This window comes from Spea bombifrons, chromosome 2, assembly GCF_027358695.1.
Source record: "Spea bombifrons isolate aSpeBom1 chromosome 2, aSpeBom1.2.pri, whole genome shotgun sequence".
Lineage (NCBI taxonomy): Eukaryota > Metazoa > Chordata > Amphibia > Anura > Pelobatidae > Spea > Spea bombifrons.
In genome coordinates, this window is record NC_071088.1 from 58,061,512 (window position 1) to 58,085,465 (window position 23,954).

Here is a 23,954-nt window from a genome sequence, read left to right on the forward strand (position 1 = left end):
AAACATTCGGAGAGCTTAAAACAGACTCACCCAAGATCATAAGTGCAATTACAAATACACACAGCAAAACTAACGAATATATTTCCTGCAGGACAAATAATGCAGAAATGGCAAGTTGGCGATTTCTACCTTATACTCAACGACCAAGGTTTTCATGTGAAGCGCACCCCTAAATGTATGCAAGTAAATAAATAGCTGCCAAAAGCTTTGAAGAAAATGCCTCCTCGCCCATACATATTCACTGCAGCTTAAGTATAATTCTTGCAAATGGATTAAATGTATATGGAGGAGTAGTTTCCTTGATGAAGCATGTGATCAATAAGTTCCATAGAGCAAGTGGACTAACGAAAGAAACAAAAAGCACAATTCTGAAAGAAGAAAGACATTCTGTTAATAGCTGGTTTGTTTAGTTGTTACGGAACCAACTTAAGTACCACTGGTAAAGCCTTCCAGGGGTAAAAATGACAATAGATTTTCCATTATAAACTATACAAGCTTGGAAAAATACTAATATTTTAATTTAATAATCACTGAAAACGTTGAACCACAGTAGTCACCTTGGCAATTGTTGGTGAGCAGTATTGTACAACAAACACTTCATGGCAGTGATAATGCATGGTCTTATGTTGAAGGCAAAAGAAATTATACCTCCAGTGCCTTCTAGGAGTTTGTGAGCTAAGACTCCCAACTCCCCAAGTAAACAAAATACAAGTTCTTCCTTTATTGAACTTCAGAGCAAAACCCTTCATGGTCTTCAAAATAAAAGGTGCTTGAGGGACAAAACACAAAGAGCTTAAAATGCATAGAATGGTTCCATATAGGATTTCCATCGGCCCCAGCTGTGATGGCAGCAGGAAGTGATAGGCGAAGACACCAAAAAAAACAAAAGTACTTTATAATGCCCTCCAGTTAGGCCACATATGTTTTCACCACCATCTGTATGGGTTTCTGACACACAGGACATCCTTTACGAGTCTTCTGAAGGCTACGTGCACACGTAAAACACGCTACCATGTGAGCAGTGCGTCCATGTACCACATTGCCATTACGAGGCCTTCTCTGGCAGAGCTGGCACGGCTGTAGTAAAGGACGACTAGATTCTAGGGTCACCTCCTCTGACTGGAAACTGAGTAGTGTATCTGTGCTTGCTGATAAAGTTTTGGAACTTGCTGCAAGGTCTAATGAGTCCAGCGAGGATGAGGGAGGTCTGCTGTAAGCTACTTGCGGCCTCACCATTGGTGCTGAGACAGTTCTGCGGCAGTCAGGAATGTCAATTCCATCCTTGTCTTCTCCAGCACAGGACTTGGCAGGAATTACAGGTGTTGACAAAGTGTGCACGAGACGAGGACAGTCTGCGTACCAGTCCTTCCTTAGTGCCCAGCATCGAAAGCAGTAACGTTTCACTGGCGAGTTAAATTTGTGGCAATTCGCACACTGCCAGCAATCCTAAAAAAATTAAAAATGGCTAATGTTTATACTTTTGCTTATCAAAGGAAGCAAAATGCATTATACAAGTGTTGAAAAGTTAATTAGAAAAGTAGTGTATAGAAGAAATGCAGCCATTACTACATTTGCCACTCTTTAGCATCATATTGGAGAGATAAAATCCTCAAGGTATGCATACACCAGTCTATAGAGGTATATTTAATAATGTTTTTTACATGTAAAATTTGGGACAAGTCGCTTTAACATTTTTGCCATGTTGTTCCTGGTTTAGCTGTAATTTTCTCATTTAGTTCATCCATTTTTTTTTCCAAAGACAAGCAGGGCTTTCTTTACATACAATTATTTATTATAAAATATGGCGATTTTTTTTTCTTACTTATTTGATTTTCTTTACTCTGCTGCAAAAGCCAATTAAAAAAACCTGGTAGTCAGATTTAGAAATTGCCAATCTGTGTTTTTTTGTAAGTACAAAAAAGGTACAATAAGCATATTGTCATTTCAAAACCTTTAAAAACAATCCCATGCATGGGTTTATTGGGTTGTATAGGAGCTAAAAGGCCACATTTGGGAAGAGTGCACATTTTTCAAGTTGGAATTTTGACATCTTGAAAATTCTCCCCCATGTGTCATTTGGGACATCTTTGAAGAAGGTCAATTGATTTTATTCCATCAAACCATATATGTTTGAAAACTAGACACCCCAGGGTATTTGAAATTCTGGTATTTTAACTTTTTCCATGCACACATTTTACTACCAATCTTTATGAAAATTTGCCATAGTTTTTTTCTGTGCGTTTTTCAACACCTACTTTAGGTATGAATTTACAGCTCCTGGTATATGTCACTTTCACAAATCATACCAATATGTTGTAAGCAGCATCTCCTGAGTACAGCGACAGGGGGTGCATGGTACGTCAGGTAATTTAGGAGGTAAAAGGTCACCTTTTTGACATCTGGTCAGTCTGTGCATTTATCCCATAAAATCATACACAACAAAAAAACCCATGGGAATTTAAAATACCAGCATTTTAACTCTTTCCATGCAAAAAAAAAAAAAAACTAAAACTTTGTTTTACTAACCACCTTGCGATTTGTAAGCTGGGCTCCACTGACTTCCTTCATTGACTTCAGATTGAGTACACGTTAGCTTTTCATCTTGTGAGTGGCAGCAATGTCACTCACCGATGGCACTTGTGGTTGCTCTTTGGAGGGGTTGTGTTGCTGAATGCCTAGATATGCAGGCATTTCATCAACACTGATTATGGTTAAGAACTGATTGATGATCACTTAAGTTCTGTTTTAGCTGCCGCCCATCTTTGTTGATTGGCTGCCGCTGAACCTTTCTTTTCAGGGGAAGGGCTTTCCTCCCAGTATCTTCGGATAGCCTCCCTTATGAAGCTTCCGTGGATGCGGCAAAGCTGCCGATTGCTGCAATTTTAACCCCTTCGCGACCTTTGCCGGGTTCAGGACCGTCATAACAAGAAGGTCACTAAATGACCTTTGACGGTCCTGAACCGTCAAAAAATTAAATAAGCTTAGAAAGTGATCAAGGATCACTTTCTTCGCTTAAACGGCCTTGCTGCAATGCCTCGATGTCGAGGCATTCAGCAAGGCCGAGATCGGCATCGGGGGCCATGTCTGGCCCCTCCCCGGGGCGTCAACAGCCGCCATACATTGTATGGCGGCGGACGCCCGTTTTAAAAGCGTTTAGGAGGCGATCAACGATCGCCTCCTAAACTTAAATGGTGTCGCTGGAATGCCTCGATCTGGAGGCATCCAGCGACACCAAACACTTACCTCTGGGTGGGCTGTGACCGCTCCGGAGAGCGGTCACAGCCGCCGCTGCCGGTGATCTTCGCCATCAAGTAAGATGGCGGCGGCCCGGGAACTACAACAATAAAGACGAAAAAGTTCGCTAGAGGGTCTCCAGACCCTCTAGAGAACTGGCTCCACTTGCTGGTTGAATACAGGTACTGCATTCAACCATGCAAGTCAATGGAGCCCAGCTTTCTAATCACTATGTGATTAGTAAAATATTCAAAAAATAAATAAAAAAAAATAAAAAATGGAAAAAAAAATAAAAAAAATGTGCTAACATTTAAAAATAATTATGCAGTGATGTCACTAGATGAACCATCCAGTACCAGCAAAATGTGTAAAAAAAAAAATATAAAAAAAAGTATTAAAAAAATAAAATTAAATTAAAAAATAAAGTTTATTATTTTGAGCAAGTGCTAAAATTTCTCAAAAATCTCAACAAAGAGTTAAAATAAAAGCACTTCAAATACCCAAGGGGTGTCTAATATATAAAAAAAATGGCTGATGGGGTAAATTGGAGTGGCCTAGCTCAAAGATAAGGCATAGTGTACCTATCCAAAATGACTGACCAAAATGGAGAAAAAAAGCGCACTTCCCAAATGTGGCATTTTAAATCTGAAACAACCCAACAAACCCATGCATGTCGGGTATCACTGCACTCAGGAGATGTTCCTGAACACACATTGGGGTGTTGTTTGACAGTGACATATACCAGAACCTGTATATCTATAACTAAAGTACAATTTGTGTGAAAAAAAAAAGAAATAATTACTATGACAAAGTTTGACAAAGTGTAGTTCTATAATTGGTGCATGGAAAGGGTTAAAATAACAGCATTTGGAATACCCTGGGGTGTCTAGTTTTCAAAAATATATGGTTTGAATGGGTTAAATTGAGTTAACCGGCTTCAAAGATATTCCAAAGAGGAGAGGGAGGCACAATGACCAAATGACCACCTGAATTACACATGCCCCAAAAGTAGCCTTTTACCAGCCAAACAATCTGACAAACCCATGCATGTGGGGTATCGCTGTACTCAGGAGATGCTGCTGAACACATATTGGGGTGTTGTTTGACAGTGACATATACCAGAACCTGTATATCTATAACTAAAGTACAATTTGTGTGGAAAAAAAAATAAAAAAAATTACTATTACAAAGTTTGACAAAGTGTAGTTGTATAATTGGTGCATGGAAAGGGTTAAAATAACAGCATTTGGAATACCCTGGGGTGTCTAGTTTTCAAAAATATATGGTTTGAATGGGTTAAATTGAGTTAACCGGCTTCAAAGATGTTCCAAAGAGGAGATGGAGGCAGACTGACCAGATTTGTTAAAAAAGATTTGGAAATAATAAAACGCTGCTTGTACTTATTGCCCTATAACTTACAAAAAACAGCAAAAAAACATAAAAACATTGGGTATTTCTAAACTCAGGACAAGTAGTAGAATCTATTTAGCTAGTTTTTTTACTTGCTTTTTTAGGTGAGTAAAAGATTTTTCAAATAAAAGTCATAAAATGTGTTTTTTTCAATTTTTCACCATGTTTTTTTTATTTTTTTTATAGTAAATAAGATGATACGATCAAAATAATGGTATCTGAAGAAAGCCCATCTTGTCCTGAAAAAAACAATATATAACTTATGTGGGTACACTAAATGGGTGAGGAGAAAATTACACCTGAACACAAGCACCACAAAAGTGTCAAAACAGCCTCGGTCCCACAGGGTACAAAACGAAAAATGAGCCCGGTCCTTAAGGGGTTAAAGCAGCATGTACATATTTCATGCACATATACGGGCTGAGTCGTGAAGGGCTTAATGTATTACATCAGGGCTTGACAAATTTGTTGTGAATCTAGGCTCCAGCTAAAAAAGTTAGGAGCCAGGATTTTTTTTTAAACTAACAGTTGGTTAGGAGTGATCTGATCATCATCAGCCCACTTACTAAACGCACAGCATTTGACCTGGAAGCACCCTGGACTTTCAGGTCAGTGCTGTTTTTTGTTGGGTTTTTTTTTTTGTTTTTTTTTATTATTTTTTTATAATGTTTAAATGTTAACCCCTGCAATGCCACAAATGTGTTATACACAATTGTGGAATTGAAGGGGTTAACGCTGCACTGTCGCTCTCATGGAGCGATCAGGCAGCAGTGGGGTGTTGGGGCTGGTCACCACACTCATGTGGAGACCAAAGAACCCTCTCCCCCCTGTCCCTGAAGCTGCCTCTGGCAGCTGGGAAGCAATTGCTGGTCTATAGACCAGCCATTGCAGGGGGAGTCTCTTTGATGACTGCTGTAGGCTTCCATGCCTACAGGAGTCATCAAAGGGCTTGTGGGGGGGTCGTTTTTGCTGTTGCTGGCCTGCCTGGGCTTCCTGGCAGACCACCAGCAGCAGAGCCCCGTACAAAACGGGAATTAACCCCTAAAATGCCGCGATTGCGGCATTGAAGGGGTTAACGCTGCCCTGTCGCTCTCATGGAGCGATCAGGCAGCAGGGGGATGTTGTGTGAACACTGAACCCCCTTTCCTGAAGCTGCCTGTGGCAGCTGAAAACGCTATTGCAGGTTTTCCTGCAATCGCGGTTTTAGCCTACAGGATCACTCCGTGGGAGTGATCTCAGGCTCGGGGGCGGGCTCTGAGTGGCTGTGCTGTCTGCCCAGACTTCTGGGCAGACAGCAGCAGCAACGCCCCCGCGTGGTGACGCGGGGGCATTTTTTTTGTGGATGTAAGAGGCTGACAAACTCCTAGGCGCCAGGACAAAATTCTGAGTCGCCATGGCGACCTGGCGCCTGGGATTTGTCGAGCCCTGTATTACATACTTAAGACCGTTACAGTATTAAAGCTACTGTACACAAAAATACAGAATGACTCATAATATACATTATATAGGAAAATGTGAACTTAAATCAAAAGGTGACAAAATCAAATGTGACAAACCTCAGAAGTGAGCTCTGTGTCTGTATCACTTAGACTCTGAGTGTCCTCCAGATCATCCTCATTAATGGTTAATTCGATCACCTGAGAACAAGAAGGATAATGCTACATAAAAACATCCTCACAGATGTAGTATATACATTTCTCTTTCGCTTACTGTTTTTCTGAGATTTCTGAGATAAACGTTTTTGTCAAACATGAACAAAATATATTTGATGGTAACAATCTTTATCTAAATTCCAAAAGGAATGGATTTTCTAAATGTTTTCAAAGATTCTGTTTCTTGGGGGGGACGCCCAAATATTTGTTAATGTGCCTTTCCATCTTTACTGTATGACCACAATTAAATAACGGCCCTGAAATCAGGACAACAGGTATCCTGTCCCATGACCAAAGAATCGCACAGGGCACATCTTCAAGTGATCTGAGCTTCTACAGTTTTCCCTCTTCTCATTTTTTTATTGTGACTGACACCGAAGTGAGCTCAACCCATGCAAAACTCACCGCATTAGACAGATGAGTTGGCATGAGATACATTATGAAGGGCTAACACTAACTGGTTATTCCAGTACATGAGGTTGAGCTTGTCCCATATAAATCATAATACATTCCTTACATAATAAAACAAAGGAAAGTTTGAAATAATCTCACAGATTTAACAATACATTGTACAAGACCTGCATTATGTGCATTAATGTAATTAAATGCTCTTATACTCACCTTTTTGCCTTCATCTTCCTTGACTTCCTTTCCTTCACTATCTTGTGAGTCTAGAGTCTCTACTTTAACCTCCACATTGATCTGATCAGAGCGGCAGTCATTAAGGAACCACAGGTCATCAGTGCTGTCTGACACAAGGGCTGTGTCGATATCCTACAAGAAAGAAAGAAAGGCTTCTTGTCATTTCATCATGTGCATACGCTGATTGGCACACAATCCGCTTCTTAGTAGGTAAGTTGGAAAAGCCAATAAGTAAATTAATCTACCTACAGTATGGTCACTTGGCAAACACACCAACAATTTAAAATGAATGTTAAATGAGGCTTACATATTAAAAAAAGATATCACTATTTGCCTAGGTCAGTCAGTCTTAAATTCAGTAGCAAAAAAATTAGGCCTTAGCAGCTTATTTCTATTAAGAGCCACAATCATTTGGCTCCTAAAATCATTCCCCTTTGGTATACTTAGCAGCGATTCTAGTTTTACTGGGTTCATAAAGAGAGTTGGACAAACACTCAGATGCACATCGGTACCTGATTGGAAGGGATGTCTGTGGATCCATTACTCTGTGGACTATAATTTGCCCTCAAATTCCCTAAAAACCACCAGGGCAAGCCAGCTCCATCCCACTCTTCAAATGCCAAGTCCAGACGTGGCTGTTTGGAATTTTCTGGATCTTCAACATCTGGTGATGGAGGAAATAAATTAGCGGGCTTATGACAAAAATCAACACAGCTCCGTAGTTTAATTGAACTAATTATCAAGTTTGCTTTTTTAATTTCAAAATGTTTCAAGGATTCATACAGTCTTACCTACCCACATATAAGGTAATGTAAGGCACTCCTGCTCATTTAGGTGCAACAAAAATGTAATTCATAGAATTGTGTTTTCAGGGAAGGAACGTTTCCCAGCAGTGTCTTCAGGAAATAGCAATACAACCTATGCCAACTTCCCATTAGTGCCCCAAAGCACAGTACTTAATATATTGGAAGTGAAACAATTTAACCCCTTGACTGCTAACGACGGCATGGTGCCGTCGCTAGCAGTCCCAGTCAGGTGCTAACGACGGCACCATGCCGTCGCTAGCACTCTCCTACCTTGATGGGGGTCTGTGGACCCCCATCACCACCTACCCCGGCGATCTGCCCCTCATTTTGAAGGGCATCACTGGGACCACCCGATCCGGCCGGTGACGTTGCGCGTAATGACGCGATGACGTCACCGCGCAACTTTATTGAAAACTGACAATTGTCAGTTTTCACGGTATGGGGGCATGCTGCTTAGATGCCTGTATCTCAGGCATCTGAGCAGCTACAGACCCCCAACATATACCGTTGGAAAGGTAATCGCCTCACCTTTCCAACGGTATAATGCTTGTAAAAAAGTATAAAAAATATTATGTTAAAAAAATAAAAATGTACAAAAAAAAGTAAAAAAAAATGATTTGGGGGTCTCTAAAGGCAGATAAATAAAGATCAAAGTTGCCTAGAGACCCCCAAATTAAATTATCTAAACATAAACTGGTTTAACTTTAAAAAAAAAAAAAAAAAGTTTAAGTATTCTAGCTAAATGATCACTGTGGTAGCCAATGTTACCACAGCGATCATATAGCTATAAAAAGTCACATTCCCTTTTTAAAAATGGCCGATACTAAATTTTAACCCCATGATCCCTTTGATCATGGAGTTAAATTTAGCCAATGGTAGAGGAAGGCAATTTTTGAAATCCAGAGGAACTGCAAAAATCAGCCGTATAGCCTGTAGTACGTAAGTTAACCATGTCATCCCTGGAGCCCCTTGCATTTTTACTGCAAAACTTATTTTTGCTGTAAAAGTGATGTTTTTCTCCCTTTACGATCATCTCTTTGGGATTGTAAGGGGAAAGAATGGTGTGTGTGCTTCTGCGAGTGAATGTATGGAAAGTATGGCGTGTGCTTCTGCGAGTGAATGGAGATATGAAAAGTGTGTGAATGGTCAGTAATTAGGGTTGAAGCCTTGACGTGGCATTACTGCTCACGTAAGAAGTTAAATTATGGCACAAAAAGTACATATTTTCAAAAACTACACCCCTCGGCGCATCAAATGAGGGGCTGCGTGTGTTTCTAGGACAAACCTGGAGTGCGCAAGACACAAATGAACATGTCGCTATGGTTAGAAAAAACATATTTTCTAGCCAAAGCGACATATTCCATCATTATCTGTGAACTTAACTTTTGTCCTAGAAATACATGTAACCCCTCATTTGAAGCTCCAAGGGGTGTAGTTTCTTGAAATGTGTACTTTATGTACCCTAATTTAACTTCCCAGATGTCTAGACCACCTTAACTTCAGATATGGCAGATTGGAGAATCTTGTTAAAAAATTGTCTTAAAACATTTAGGGGTGATGGCTGCATTTAGACAGCTCTAGACAGCTGGGAAGTTAAATTATGGTACATAAAGTATATATTTTCAGAAACTACACCCCTTGGCGCATCAAATGAGGGGCTGCATGTGTTTCTAGGACAAACCTGGAGTGCGGAAGACATAAATGAACTTGTCGCTTTTAATTTTATTTATTTTTTATTTTTATTTGTGTGATATTCACTTATTTGTTGTGCAAGTCAGATTTGTGATACAAATACAAATAAGACCTCATTTGCTGCAGCGGGGGGTGTAGTTTCTAAAAATATATAGTTTTGTTGGCATATTTTAACATCCCGGGCAGCTAGAGCTGTTTAATTGACGCAGCCATGCATTAAATTTAAAGATGAATTTTGTGATAGTCTTATAAATTTAACTTTTAGCAATAAAATATTAGAAAAACACAGTCTATTGTTCTCAATGTCTGTTTATTTTAGACCGGGTACCTACTACAAATATTTAGCAACACAGGTTTTGATATTAGAGTTTAGAAAAATAACATTACAAACTAGTTTTTATTGAGTTGGAAGTGAAAAATTACACTTTTTTCCCATTTTTGGTTGTATTTTGCAAATCTAATGAGACATACACATATAAAAATGGTATATTTGGAATCTGCTGGGTGTGCTGAAAAAAACAATATATGGTTTGTTTAGTTTATTCCCAAGAAATGTACTTGAAACGCCTTTAAACGTGAGATGCACCAAAATGCCGAAAACTAGCTTAGCACCAGGGTGTGAAATGGCTTAGCAGCCAAGGGGTTAATAATATGAATGATAACACCTAAATGATTACATTTGATGTGTCATTCCCTCTACTACGCGTTGGCTGATTAAGCAAGGAATAGTTTGACTGTTGCACATCTTCATTTATGAGATGAAAAAAACATTAAAACTTTTTGATCACCACCATTCTGTACATTAGGGAGCCGTTTAATGTGGGTTGTCTCAACTCATACTTTGTCCAGGCGATTTAACATTTATATAATGTCTGAGCATTTGCAGATATACAAATTTACATCTTCTATAATGATCTGAGAGGCCGATACCTTTTGACATTGGTTTGATATAGAGTTATAAATATCACATAAATAGCATGAAAATACAAGAATACCTTCTGCATGGCGTTTGAGAAAAGATGAACAAGCAGCTTCATTTGTATTGTCACTTAACGGTCTACTTCCATCTCCAATGCCAATTCCTTGTTTAGGCGTCTAACAGAAAAATGAAATGAAAGCAAATTAGAGCTTTTATTTTGTGATGTTGCAGAAGGAGATGCAGCAGTTATATACCAGCCACCCACTCTAACAGCCAAATCCAACCACTTTTGTAATAAAAGAGGCAGCATTTTATCCGTAACGGCAAGCATGAAGTCAGGATTTCATACTTTAATGGGTATATTTTGATAATTAGCAAATACAAAATTATCAACTTCAAATTCCATTAAATGAAAAAACACATTAAGCAAGCTAGCTTTAGGTCAATAGCAATCTGGCCCTTTAAATCCACTGAAATCCCTAATGCACAATCCAAGTTACTGTAAAGGAGGAGGCAGTTATAGAAGTGGTGACTTTGTGGCTGGTAGAACTGCTACATCACTCTCACAGCCTGGAGGCGGAAGCTGTGAGAGCAGTATGGGAACAGAGAAGGGTGACTCTGTCCCTGCTCCGTGGACTCCAGAAGAACCTGAATGGTTTGAAAAGTGGTCTGGAGATCCAACGCCGGCAGGTACAGAGAAGGGGAGGCTCTGTACAGGGTCAACAAATACCAGGTTTTACCTTCTCTGGCTCGAAACCGCCCGTATCCTGTGTTTGGTCACTTGAGGAACTGTCTGCGGCATCTGTGAAACGAATGGGAAAAAAGCCCTTCCCTGGTAACATATGTTCTTACAATCCTTTCACAAGCTTTTCCAAGAAAGGAAAGGTAGGGATACAACAGATCCAGAAGGTGCTGCTAAAGCAAGATGACCAGTTCTTCTACTTCAGCTGTGAAGGCCTCGGTAGCATAACTAAAAATGTGCTATCAGATCGATAGTCTTTGGTACTTTGTTAGATACGACTTCTCAACATCATGCACTCATTAAAAAAATTTTTTTTTATTTTTTAAAATGAATGGTTCCTAGATTTCATGACACAAAAAACATGAGGAAATCAGTTAAGCATAACTCACATAACAGAGGCTGTTCAACCTGTTAATAAGACAACCATAGTGTTATACTCTTGGAGGAAATAAAAATCTTAGCAATCAGCCATGAGGTCTGTCTATTGGGGGTTAATTAAAAATGTTGTAGTAAGAAAGAGTGATCCACAGGGCGATGTTTTTAAACAAGAAGCTTTTTATCTTATCAAAGTAATATATTGTTATAGAAATACTTTAAACCTAGGACACAGCTTTGGTGGTAAATGTATTTACCATAAGATTGTAGACAATTTCCAAATTGTAGGACTGATTTATGCTTATTCAATTTTTTTTTTAGGTGATGGAGCGCTTACTGATAGCCGAGCAACTAGGGACAATTTGTATTATAGAGTGTTCTATTTAATCTGTTTAAGAGATTCAGGATGTTTTCCGACATTTTATTAAACCATAGAAGTTACCCTACCATACGTTACAATTAGTATATTGTAAAAACATAGAATTTCAACACTTTGCCCCTAAGCCCCTCCACTTAAGCACTTGTGCATGTTTAGTAAGCTGAAAACTTAGCATAAACAGAGATAAGCTGTATGAATGATATTGTTTGGCATGACTTCCACTTTTCAATGCGCTTTTATAATAAAAAAAAAAATAGAATTCCTATGGACAGCTCGATTGTTTCAGCAATCAGTATTCAGGGTGCATATTCAAAACAAAAGGTGAATACTGTGAGAATACAATACAGAGTGCATTTACTCTTCTCAAATTGGTAATTTAAAAGGTAAAATATGTCAAAATTTCCAAAAATAAACCAGTTTAACCTTCTTAATTCATCTACCAAATGTTTAAATAAGAAAACCTTGACAAATATTGCACCAATACTAAATTAGCTTCATGTAGTGACAATGTTCTCACACGATACATACTCACACCAGTCTCGTACATCTTATGTGCTGCATAACTGCACAGCCTATTCTTTGTGATATTAAACAACTATCGCACTGATATGGTTTGAAGCATATTGTAAAAGCATTAAGCGGGGACACTGAATGAGCGTGAATATTAGCGTAGCAAAATAAATACAAGTATCTACCTGTGCAAGAGATTCGATATAGATTCTTCTTCAGCATTTCATACAGGGGACTGTAACAAGAACAGAGCATCATCAGAACAAAGAAATACACTGCTATTTTTTCCCCGTTGATTATAGACAGAGGCCTACAAGTACACACTTGCAGTTGTCACCCCTCACACATACCCCCCTAGACCTCCTTCCACTTAAACAGGGTCAGTAGGACAGGATGTAGTTCTCGCTGTACAGAAGCTGCCCCTGTCATCTCTCACAAGGACACTATAATATACTTTGTGGTTGGGTACAATGCAGAACCACAAGTACATTTGCAGGATTTTTACCAAACTCACCTTGGGTCCTTCACAGAGAAGGTTGTAATGCCCAGCAATTCACCAAGCTCATCAGCGCCACAATGGACAATATGCTGTTGTTGTTTGTCAAAGAGCTGTTTAACCATGATATATTGTCCCAGATAATGCATAACCTACAAAGAAGAACAGCATTATATGTTGATTCATACATATGACCCAGGCACACAAGCAAATTAATAGTCCCCATCAAAATTTCTTACACCCATTAGGATCATTTTACAAGTTTTGGGGTCAAACAATGTCAGAGCTTGAGTGCAAATATAATTCTGCTGCATCATCAGCGGCTTCTTTAGCCTTTGCTTGAAAGGCAGTTGCTCTGTTTCTGTGCTTCAATTTTCATTTTTAATGGTACAGCAAATAAATAAATAACGCAATTAAGAGACTGATCTTTGCTGCTTTATGGATCTAGACTATAAAAATTTGGGCCAACTTTAATGCAGGGCAAAAGGGGGCAGCTATGTTAAGCCAGCACAGACCTCGCCCAAGCATGTTCCTTAGACCATGTACCACATACTTTTTCTTGCTCATACTGTGAGTTACTACAGAAATCTGGTTACTAAAGCACAGGCTGTCAGTTGACAGTGATCAGCTGTCTGCACTCGATACTGGTACAGAAACTCATTAATTCTAAAGTTGTTTTACGAACAGCCAAGACTCAGCAGTCAAGTTGGTCAGTACGCATTATTTATTGAAGGAATAAGTCAACTTGTCGCCACCTGAGGTATCACGTTGATAGGTCACATTAGCACATTTTTTCTACGCGACCAACACAGCTGCTTGTGAATAGTTGAACTATAACACAAGAGTATTTAAAAATCATATTGAACACAATGTTTCAAAGAGATCCCATATACTAAAATACGCATCTCTTCACTAAGGATGCATAGAAGCTTTTAGAACCATCAACTACCTGCGAGTTGTAAGCTCAGTTGAGGCCTTAGTTACCCTTTACCACGGTACAGTGCTGCAGATTATGGTGCAATATAAACCAGTTTTATTATTTTGTAAATAAGATCCTTGAGACCAAACCTTGATGTAACAGCTGCTTTTCAATGGCAGCTTCTTCTGCTTTGGCATGTATAGCATACCCAACACTTCTAAAGCTCACAGAACACAAATAGTATCCACATCACTAAAGAATCATTTGGTATAGTTTATTTGCATGACAGCCTGCTGGAAAGTAGAAGTAGATTTATATACTGCATCAATAAGAGCATGCGCCAGACACTTAGATGAACTAGATGACACGAGAACCAGACTCAGCAAGAGCTTTGACATCTCTAAATGTTTTATCGCCTTTATGAGACCCCAGCACCGATGGCTGCTAAAAAAGTTATTTAAATGCATAAGTGTTTCAAATAAGTCACCAAGATCCATGGATGGGTTGACATATTAGTAATGAAATTGCAGTGCAGTTAAATTCCTCACTGACATGCAGCTATATCTGCATTTTTTACTTGCTTATTTATTCCTTATTTAATACATTTTCCCCTTCTAAATCTTCTACAAACTATACATTATACAACAGCCAGAGATCCCCAGGATAAATCACATGGAGCCATCAGATAAAAAAAAAAAAAAAAAAAAAAAAAAAAAAAAGAAATCAGCTTTGTTTAAATACTTCCTAAAAGCCATCAATATTCACTGAACGTAGAGGGCTTGAACGGTTCTCCTCCCTGGGTGTTAAAAGGTGTCAATGAGTGAACATAGGATTCAAGGAGGCAAATAAGGAGGCAGTAACAAAACAACCACACACACTTTTTATTTATGGGCACAGACTACATCTGTGAAAGGAAACTGCCCGGAGAATGTAGGAAAAAATTGAATTATCAGAATTAAGTTTAGATATGTTATTTTATTCTAAAGTGCAAAACTTTTTCCACAGTTGAGATAAATTTGCCTCCTTGGTGTGTCTCTGCAAGTAGCATTTTAGCTTGATAAACCGCTCAGTGGTAACATCTTTATGCTAACGGTCATTAGTCAGGCAGAAGACAAGCATTTGCAAATCAAGGGTTTTACAGCCCTGCACAGTTTTTCACCCAAAACAAAAAATTGTAAAAATAAAATTTCTCTGCATAATGTGGCAACCACTAAAGTACATTTTTACCTTGTAAAGATACTCTGACTTCAAGAAAAGGGTGTTTAGGGGGAATTACAATAAACTCTCTTTTTTGTAAAGCAACCTAAACCCACTTGCCAAATGGTAAACACAAAGACCAAGATGCACAAAGAAATGCACAAAAAAAGAAGTTTAAAAAGACTTTAATGGAGAAAACTGGTAGGAAAAGGAGAGAAGCAGTGGAGCGACAGAAAAAGGGGGACCACGGGGCTGAGAAAGACCTATGGCTGATGGAGCGGGACCAACTTCCCCCCGTAGGTAACCCAGAGATGCTAAAACATGCCACAGAAAACCATAGTAGAGACCTAGGACAGATCACTGGGACATCATGCGCAAATGTGGACTGTGGCAGGAAAAGAAAACAAAAGGAGAGCAAGAAGCAGGTTAAGGACCAGGCCAAGAAGGTGAGGAAAGAAAGTAAAGGCAGGGACAGAAAGCGTAAACGAGACAAAATGAAGGGACATGGCGTTACGAAGAAGAGGAGAGGTGAGGCCAGTTCCCAACCATCTAAATCGGACATTCCTTTGGAGAGCCTTCTGTTCCATGGCCTGTTGGGAAAGGGCAGCTACGGCAAAGTCATGCTGGCTACCGACACAATCAGCAAAAAGTTCTTGGCCGTTAAAATGATCAAGAAGAAGCAACTTCTTGGAGGACAGGAGCAGCATTATGGTGGAGAGGCGCGTGTTGGAAGTGGCAAAGTGGCAGCGGGGAGCCCATTCCTGACCCACATGCACGCCGCTTTCCAGACCGAGGACTCCCTGTTCTTCACCATGCAGTTCCTAAATGGAAGAGACCTGGATACTTGCTACTTTTGGCAGACTTGACCCCAACATCACCACATTCTTCGCTGCCGAACTAGTCTGTGGTTTGCAGTATATCCATAGCAAGCGCATACAAGCCAGAGAATGTGCTGTTGGACAACGAGGGTCATCTTAAGATAGCAGATTTTGGTCTGGCTGTGGAGAACATGTTCGGAGAGCAGACGGCCGATGGTTTTGCTGGGACCCTGGGATACATAGCCCCGGAAATGCACAAAGGTAAGAGGTATAATGCCTCTATAGACTGGTGGGCCTACGGGGTTATACTGTATGAGATGGCCACGGGAGACATACTATTCTACTGCGGGACAGACATTAAAGAGGTGGCCAGATCGGTCATCAAGGACACACCGCTGTACCCTGACCATCTCAGCCCTGAGACCAAAGACCTCATAGAGAAGATGCTGTGCAAGAAACCCTCCAAGAGGCTGAAAGAAGCTGCCACCATCCACTTCCATCCCTTCTTTCAGTTTATTGATTGGGGAGACATTGAGGCGGGAAGAGTAGCCCCTCTGTTCTTCTTCCTCCCACCATCTCCGGAGAGCTTGATGCTGGAATTGAGACAGGGGAAAGGGTTTTTACTTCCTGAGGACCTCCATTAACCCTGAAGATCAGAAATTGTTCCATTGGTTTTCCTTTGCGGGGGAACAACATCTTTTCGGCAGGAACCACGCGCAGTATGTCTGCTTTCAACTTGTGGGAGAACATACTACCTTCCATCCCGCCGGTACTACAAGACCAACTGCTGTGCCCTGGCATCCCGCCAGTACTACAAGACCAGCCGCTGTGCCCTGGCACCCTGCCGGTACTACAAGACCAACCGCTGTATCCTGGCACCCTGCCGGTACAACAAGACTAACCGCTGTACCCCGGCATCCCGCCGGTACAAGAAACAACTGTACCCTGGCATCCCGCCCGGTACAAGACAAACCGCTGTACCCCGGCATCCCGCCCGGTACAAGACAAACCGCTGTACCCCGGCATCCCTCCGGTACAAGACAAACCGCTGTACCCCGGCATCCCGCCGGTACAAGACAAACCGCTGTACCCCGGCATCCCGCCGGTACAAGACAAACCGCTGTACCCCGGCATCCCGCCGGTACAAGACAAACCGCTGTACCCCGGCATCCCGCCGGTACAAGACAAACCGCTGTACCCCGGCATCCCGCCGGTACAAGACAAACCGCTGTACCCCGGCATCCCGCCGGTACAAGACAAACCGCTGTACCCCGGCATCCCGCCGGTACAAGACAAACCGCTGTACCACGGCATCCCGCCGGTACAAGACAAACCGCTGTACCCCGGCATCCCGCCGGTACAAGACAAACCGCTGTACCCCGGCATCCCGTCGGTACAATACAAACCGATGTATCCTGGCATCGTGCCAGTACAGGAACCGTTACAGGAAGGCCTCCTGCAGACTCAGACGATTTGCTCCGATAAGGAGAGCCACCTCCTCCTATAACCCAGAGCCAGCAAACACCGGTTCACAGAAAAATAAAGATCGAGAATTTTTTTTTTTCATTTTTTTTTTTTACGTGCTTCTTTAGTAATATTCTGTTTGAAGATAAGCATGTCCTCCTGGTAGTAACATTGTGTGGCTTAGTATATGATAATAGAAATCCAGGGTTAAAGTCCTAAACATCTCTATAGATTCCCCCATTGACATTTAGGGGCAGTTATGGTTGATGGGGTGGTTAGGGTTAATGGGGTCTTTATGGTTAATTTAGGGGCAGTTATAGTTGATGGGGTCTTTAGGGTTAATTTAGGGGCAGTTATGGTTAATGGGGTGTTTAGGGTTAATTCCTTGCTTAGGACTGAGGGTTAATTTAATAAGGTTCACTTAAGGTGCATTTAGAGGTAAAGGGGGGGGGTGACTAAAGGGAACCTAAATCCTGGGGGCAGTGAAGACTAACCCAGTACTTATTTATAGAAGTATTGTGTCAGTGTGCTGTGAATGAGTCTGAATCTACGAGGGGACCTTGGCATATCTGGGAAAGACGGAGTGGCATATCTGGGGTATAAAGCATATCAGGAAGTATAAGGCACATGTGGGGAGGGCGGAGCAGCATATCCGGGAGAGTGGCGTATCTGGGAAGCAGTGTGGGAAGCATAGGCTCAAATATGCATGACGGGGGGGGGGGCTGTTCAGATTGGGAAATAAAAACAAGAATTTTTTTTATTCTGCCGTTTATTTTTAACATCCTGTTTGTTTATTAAATTATTTTAAGTGAAAAATGTACAATTGGTTGCAGCCCTAAATCAGTGATTACATTTATCAATTTCAGAAGGTGATTAATACATTAAATTAGCAAATCAAGACAACTGAAAATATTAAATTGCTGAACAGACACACATGCTAAAATCATATGCTCACAAACACACTAACAAATTTAACTGTGTTCATTGAGTGCATCCCTTGCAGGGCATTTAGCTGGGGTGGGATAAAAGGGCTAATGCATTAGCAAAATCACTCACTTCTTTGCAAAACAGACCACAGGAAAATGTATAGGGACCACACATCTATCATATGCATCAAAGTGCTTATGATAGCTGGAATGTACCTTAAGTTTAAGCTGTTTATGCATTTCCTTTTCATGATTGCATACAGCATGAAGTAGGAAGTTAGTACTTTATATCAAATGTCTTAAATGCCAGAAAACCACTCAATAAATTGACTTTTATATCACTGCTATTGATATCGGATATCACAGTTTAAAAAGATGCAAAGTATATAACTAGGGATGCACCGATATATCGGCCGAAAAGGGCATTATCGGACGAAAATAATCGTCTGCAGGTGCCAGGCTGCTTACCTGTGCGTAGCTCGCACAGTGTGCGAGCAGAGTCTCTTGTACCGGCCAGGAAAAGCAGGAACTCAGCAGAGTCATGTGAATGCACGTCAGGACTCTGCTCCATTCCTTCTTCCCCTGGGGGTGGGACAAGAGAAGTTGCAGAAGTCTGCGAGTGAGAGATCTGCAATTCAGGTTAGGGGGTGGGGAGGTTGTATCAGCAAGTATGCATGATTAAGGGAACGAATGAGTGAATGTTAGTGAATGAGTGTGTGATAGCATGGATGTGTAAGTGTGGGGGGATAGCATGGCATAGGGAGCCTATAATCACACTCCTATCATGCCCAGGTTCTAGCATGTACTGGCTGCCTGGGCATGATATGAGTGTGATTGCTATTCTCAATGATATATATGATTTATTTGGTCCAAATCTGGTGTGTTAGGCACACTTATTAAAAGTAACACACCAAAATTGGACAGATAAATTCAATAACAATATTTACATATGATTAACAGCAATCACACTCCTAACATGCCCAGGCAACCAGTACATGCTGTAATTTGGGTATGCCTGGGCATGATAGATGTGATTGCTGTTAATCATATATATATACACAATATTAATGTTATTTAATTTTTTTGTTGTCCAATTTTGGTGTGTTACTTTTAATAAAAGTGTGGCTTTTTTTTTTTTATTAAAGGTGTGGGGGGGTCATTACTTTTGCCTCCCATTAGTGAACCTCTGCATAGAAAATGTCTCAAAATAAAGCTATTTGATGTGTTAGCCTTCAGGTCTTGCCTGTTTTAAGGTAAATGTGTCTCCTCTTGCTCCCACTGTCTGCAGAAGCTTCAGTAGTGCTGGCTGTGGTCGTACCTGTGTATACAACAGAAAAACATTTTACTAAAACAAAAAACGTACCGTGTGCACTCCCGAATGTGGTACATACCACAGACACATTTGCATTTGACAAGGGGATTGGCAGGAGTTGAGATTTCAACTTCCTGAATTAAGCATAATTTAGGGCCATAACTGGCAAATTTCTTCGGCATGAAATGCTAAGCTGTCCCTAAGGGATGGACCTTGCTAACGTATAGTGATGTTGCAGAGTTCAAACTACAATCTCCCTCCCTGGTATTTTATAAAACACGAAGTGTCAAGAAATTTCATCCCAAACGTATGCCTTTTTAAGGCCTCACCACCACCTAGTTTTAAAACTTGCTGTTGTGTGTGCTATGAATGTTCCACTCAAGTGGTAATTTAATACATTTAGAAACCAATAAAGATTTAAAAGTTAATTCTAATAAAGATTCTAATCTTACTACAATACACTACAATAGACTGAGTCACTTAGGAGATCCATAACATATCACTTAAGTATTTATTCTCTTAGTACATCTAAACCCAAGCACCCAAGTTGTACTGAGTCTGTGTCTGGAGAAATACACAGGACGATGGCTAACACCCTCTAGTCCCCATTAATAAATATATTATTCTTTTAAGCAGCTGTACACCGATCGGGGTGCCACCAGATAACCGAAAGAACAAGTGAAAAGCTGCTATAGCTGAGAGAAACTACCGAATTTGCTCGATTATAAGACGACCCCCCAAAATCTGAATATTAATTTAGGGAAAAAAGGAAAAGCCTGAATATAAGACGACCCTGTAGGAAATAACATACTGGTAAAACTTAACTCATGTAAACTATTTTTTTAATAAAAGCTATGATTGAGAAAAATATTTTGTTTTTATTTCCTTTTATTTTCCAACCTGCCCCCCAGTTATGCACATCTGCCCTCAGGCTTGCCACTCTGCCCCAGAAATGCCTTATACCCCTATATGCCACTGTGCCCCATGATATGCCTTTTAACCCTCTAAATGCCACTGTGCCCCATGATATGCCTTATACCCCTATATGCCACACTGGCATTTAGGGTGTTAAAAGGTATATTATGGGACAGAGTGGCATATAGGGAGGTATAAGGCATTTCGGGAGGCAGAGTGGCGTAGAGAGGGTAAAAAGGCATTTCTGGAGGCAAAGTGGCATTAAGGGGGTTAAAAGGCATATCAGAGCACTCTGCCTACAGAAATGCCCCCCCCCAAACTTACAGGTGCTTCTGACTCCCTGGTGTGTAGTCGGGGCAGCGGGTAGACGTCTACGCCATTTGCGTAAGCAACTTCCGCTGCAGCGAGACGGAGGTGCCGTTAGCAGCGCTGTGGGGAACTCTCCTCTCTGACAGCCGGAGGGTGTACGCGCGATGGATGCAGACAACCCCCGCTGCTAACGGCACCTCCTTCCGGCTGCGGCGGAAGTTGCCTACGCGAATGGCATAGATGTCTACCCACTGCCCTGACTATACAACAGGGAGTCAGAAGCACCGGTAAGTTGGGGGGGCGGGGGGAGTGTTAAATGGGGGGCATAAGACAGAAGGATCCAGGTCCCCTGCAGGGCTGTGGGGGAATCTGGATCTTAGTCTTATAATCAGACCTCAAATAGGTCTGACTATAATTTGACCCTGATTATAAGACGAGGGGTTTTTTTTAAGAGCATTTGCTCTGAAAAAATCCTTGTCTTATAACAGAGCAAATAAGGTACTTTTTTTTTTTATGATCCAAGAAAGAAAGAAAAAACCTAAGAACAGTGCAGTATTTCTAGAAATGCATACCGGGTTCCCTTCAGCGCCTGATATACTTCGAAGGGAAGAATCCCTTTCCGTTCGTTGTTGAGTGGAGGTAGAAGTTGACATTCTGGCAGTGATTACGCTGGATGAGTTTGTACCTAGATAGGAAAAAAAACAAGCACTGATTAACAGGGTTGGGAAAATTAAATTGTGAAGGACTGTACCATTCATATATTATACTATTATGCACAATACAAAAGACATCAACATTGAACTACATACCATGCAACAAGGAGTATTAATGATGAATCTAGTGATTGAGAATAAAGTTCAATTGAGAAGTGAATAATCAGTGTGTGTTACAAAACAATAATATCCTCAATATGCATCCCTGTTAACATAACCACAAAGCACTGGTGTTTTTCCCATCCCTATTTTTCCCCCATTTAATATGTAAATATTTTAGGCAGAGTACCATCCCTCAATATAAAAGTCAGAAAGTGCTACGTGATGCAAAGATACAGCTTAAAAGTTCAGTATTGGGGGTTCCCTGGGAATGTATCCATGCTCGCATGGCTACAACTGGCTTGAAGCCATTGACATTTCAATGCATGCTACGATCTGATGTTCAAATTATTAACCTTGCGCGTTTCTGAAGGACATGGGGTTGAGAGATGTAAATGAGCCAAGGCAAAAAAACACAAAACAAAAAACTAAATGTCAGATATAAACCATACAGCAGTATTTCCTCTGGAAGGCCAGGATGTTATTTGTAGTTTTGCAATAGGTTTATTTGGGTGGCAACTTTATAAAGTGTAAGGTAGCAAATAAAGATTGATATTTTATATAATATACCTTTATCCATAAACATCTTTGCATTTTCTCTGTAAATCAAGAAACTTTATTTTTGGTGATAAAAGTTGATTGTGACCGCAATACGCCATTTCACGAACGGTATATATTGACACATTCAGTTCAATGATGCTTAGAAGGAATACTTCTGCATAATATTCAAGAATTAATCAGGTGCCAAAAGTTTCCAACAATTATTTACAAAAAGGGGAGCATATCCTAAACAAATATATATATATATATATATATATATATATATATATATATATATATATATATATATATATATATATATATATATTTTCACACCCCAAGGTGCTTCCTGCTGACTGTTTGCAATGGCGCCCGTCAAGAGTGTGACCAGGCATTCCCTTCCCAAAGACAATACCCCAGACATCAACTGAAAGGTCACAGGAGGACAGCATCTCCATTGCAGGGTCTACTCTAGACCATGCTGGGATATCTGAACGCCCCCTGCAGGCCAATCACATGCATTGCGATCATCAAAGCAAGTCAATGGAGACTTGTTTGCTCATTACATTAACCAATGCAGCTGGGAGTGGTGTGAAGATTGTAAAGAGCAATATTTCTCCTTTTTCCAATAAAGGAAAAAGTTATTCAAAAATAATTTGCATGTTTCTATGGATTCAAATTAAAGCCCTATTTGTTCTGAGAGAGAAAAAAAAACAACAAATTTGTGTGGTTACAAACTGAAAAGGGGAACCAAAGTGAAAGGGGGCTAAACCAATAACCAACTCCCGGTTCAGCAGTTTTAGACCTATGTGCTACAGAATAGCTTATATTTTCCATTTTGACCATACCAATTAAGTTATATAAAATTTTACATCTATCCTGACAAGTTCAATGTCTAGTTTAGAACAAGCCATGCATCAGGTCTTACGAAGGGCAACAGAGACTATTCCTGATCAATGCAAAGACCTCAAGTAATGTTCCATTAAATAAGTTCTCTAGATGGTCAAAGTATGCCGACACCTGATCATCAAGCATCTTTTCCAAACTCAGGGGTATTAACAGAAGTGGTCCCTTGGTACCTTTGCTATGGTTGGAAGACCTTCCACCACATGATGAGATATTGCTGCCTATGGATTACTCCCATTCAGCCACGTGAGCATTAGTGCATTTAAATCAGCGACGCGTAAATTTGAAGACTAATATATAAGATGTTCGCCTTTTAATAGATAAAAATGTTAAACAAAGTTGCAAGAATGAGGGCGCCGCTAAAACACCGATAGACTTGAGAACACGAAATGTAGTAGCAGGTCAATATAACCTGATTTTTAAAAGGAGGATACATATGATGGGGCCTCAGTAGTCGAACGACTCAGCGCCAGAAAAAAAAAATCCACTCATTAAGGAAATTATATTTTTTATAAAAACGCAGTCATGAGTTGGGGCGCCTGAGAAGTCTGCGGCAATTGTTATGACGCAGTTAAAATAGCACAGTATTTAACAAGTCTCTCACCCTACATACGTTCCCTTATGCCCCGCATCTTGCCCCAGAGGATGCTTCTCTCCTCTCTCACAAAAAGTAAAAGATAGAAGGGCGCCATCTCCCACGGAACATCAGCTTCCGCATCATGGCGGAATAGCACACTTCCGGTACGTTTGAAATAGCATGAATACCATAAGGTGATTTCAACATAGTGGCCATTTTAGCACTTTGCTGTGGGTGGGATCGGAATCTTGACAATAGAGAAGTATGAAGCTAGAGAGGCAGTCTTCTTTCTTACAACTTACTGGCTCTGGGATGTACAAAATCCTCTGCAAACACCCCTTGGTTTAAGCACTGCTTGTTCAAATGGCTAACAGTCCTAACAATTCAGAGCTTTTACTCTCA

At 40.5% G+C, this 23,954-nt stretch overlaps 1 protein-coding gene across 1 annotated transcript; it reads right to left on the reverse strand.

Moving 5' to 3' along the window:
- Positions 1-472: 472 nt before the first annotated feature.
- MDM4 (MDM4 regulator of p53) lies at positions 473-23,717 on the reverse strand. Its single transcript, XM_053454360.1, has 11 exons — positions 23,580-23,717; positions 21,290-21,402; positions 19,425-19,499; positions 12,876-13,009; positions 12,547-12,596; positions 11,096-11,157; positions 10,432-10,531; positions 7,451-7,602; positions 6,918-7,070; positions 6,201-6,281; positions 473-1,446 (listed from the first exon to the last, which is right to left on the reverse strand). The coding sequence occupies exons 2-11, from the start codon at positions 21,368-21,370 to the stop codon at positions 910-912; spliced, it is 1,425 nt and encodes a 474-aa protein (XP_053310335.1). The 5' UTR covers positions 21,371-21,402; positions 23,580-23,717; the 3' UTR covers positions 473-909.
- Between the last annotated feature and the right edge of the window lie 237 nt (positions 23,718-23,954).

Coding starts and splice junctions, on each gene's coding strand:
- MDM4 (XM_053454360.1), bottom strand. CDS start 21,370: ATGTCAACTTCTACCTCCACTCAACAACGAACGGAAAGGGATTCTTCC. Junction 19,500..21,289: donor CAGGCGCTGAAGGGAACCCG/GTATGCATTTCT, acceptor TTGTATACACAG/GTACGACCACAGCCAGCACT. Junction 6,282..6,917: donor AGGAAGATGAAGGCAAAAAG/GTGAGTATAAGA, acceptor TCTTGTTCTCAG/GTGATCGAATTAACCATTAA.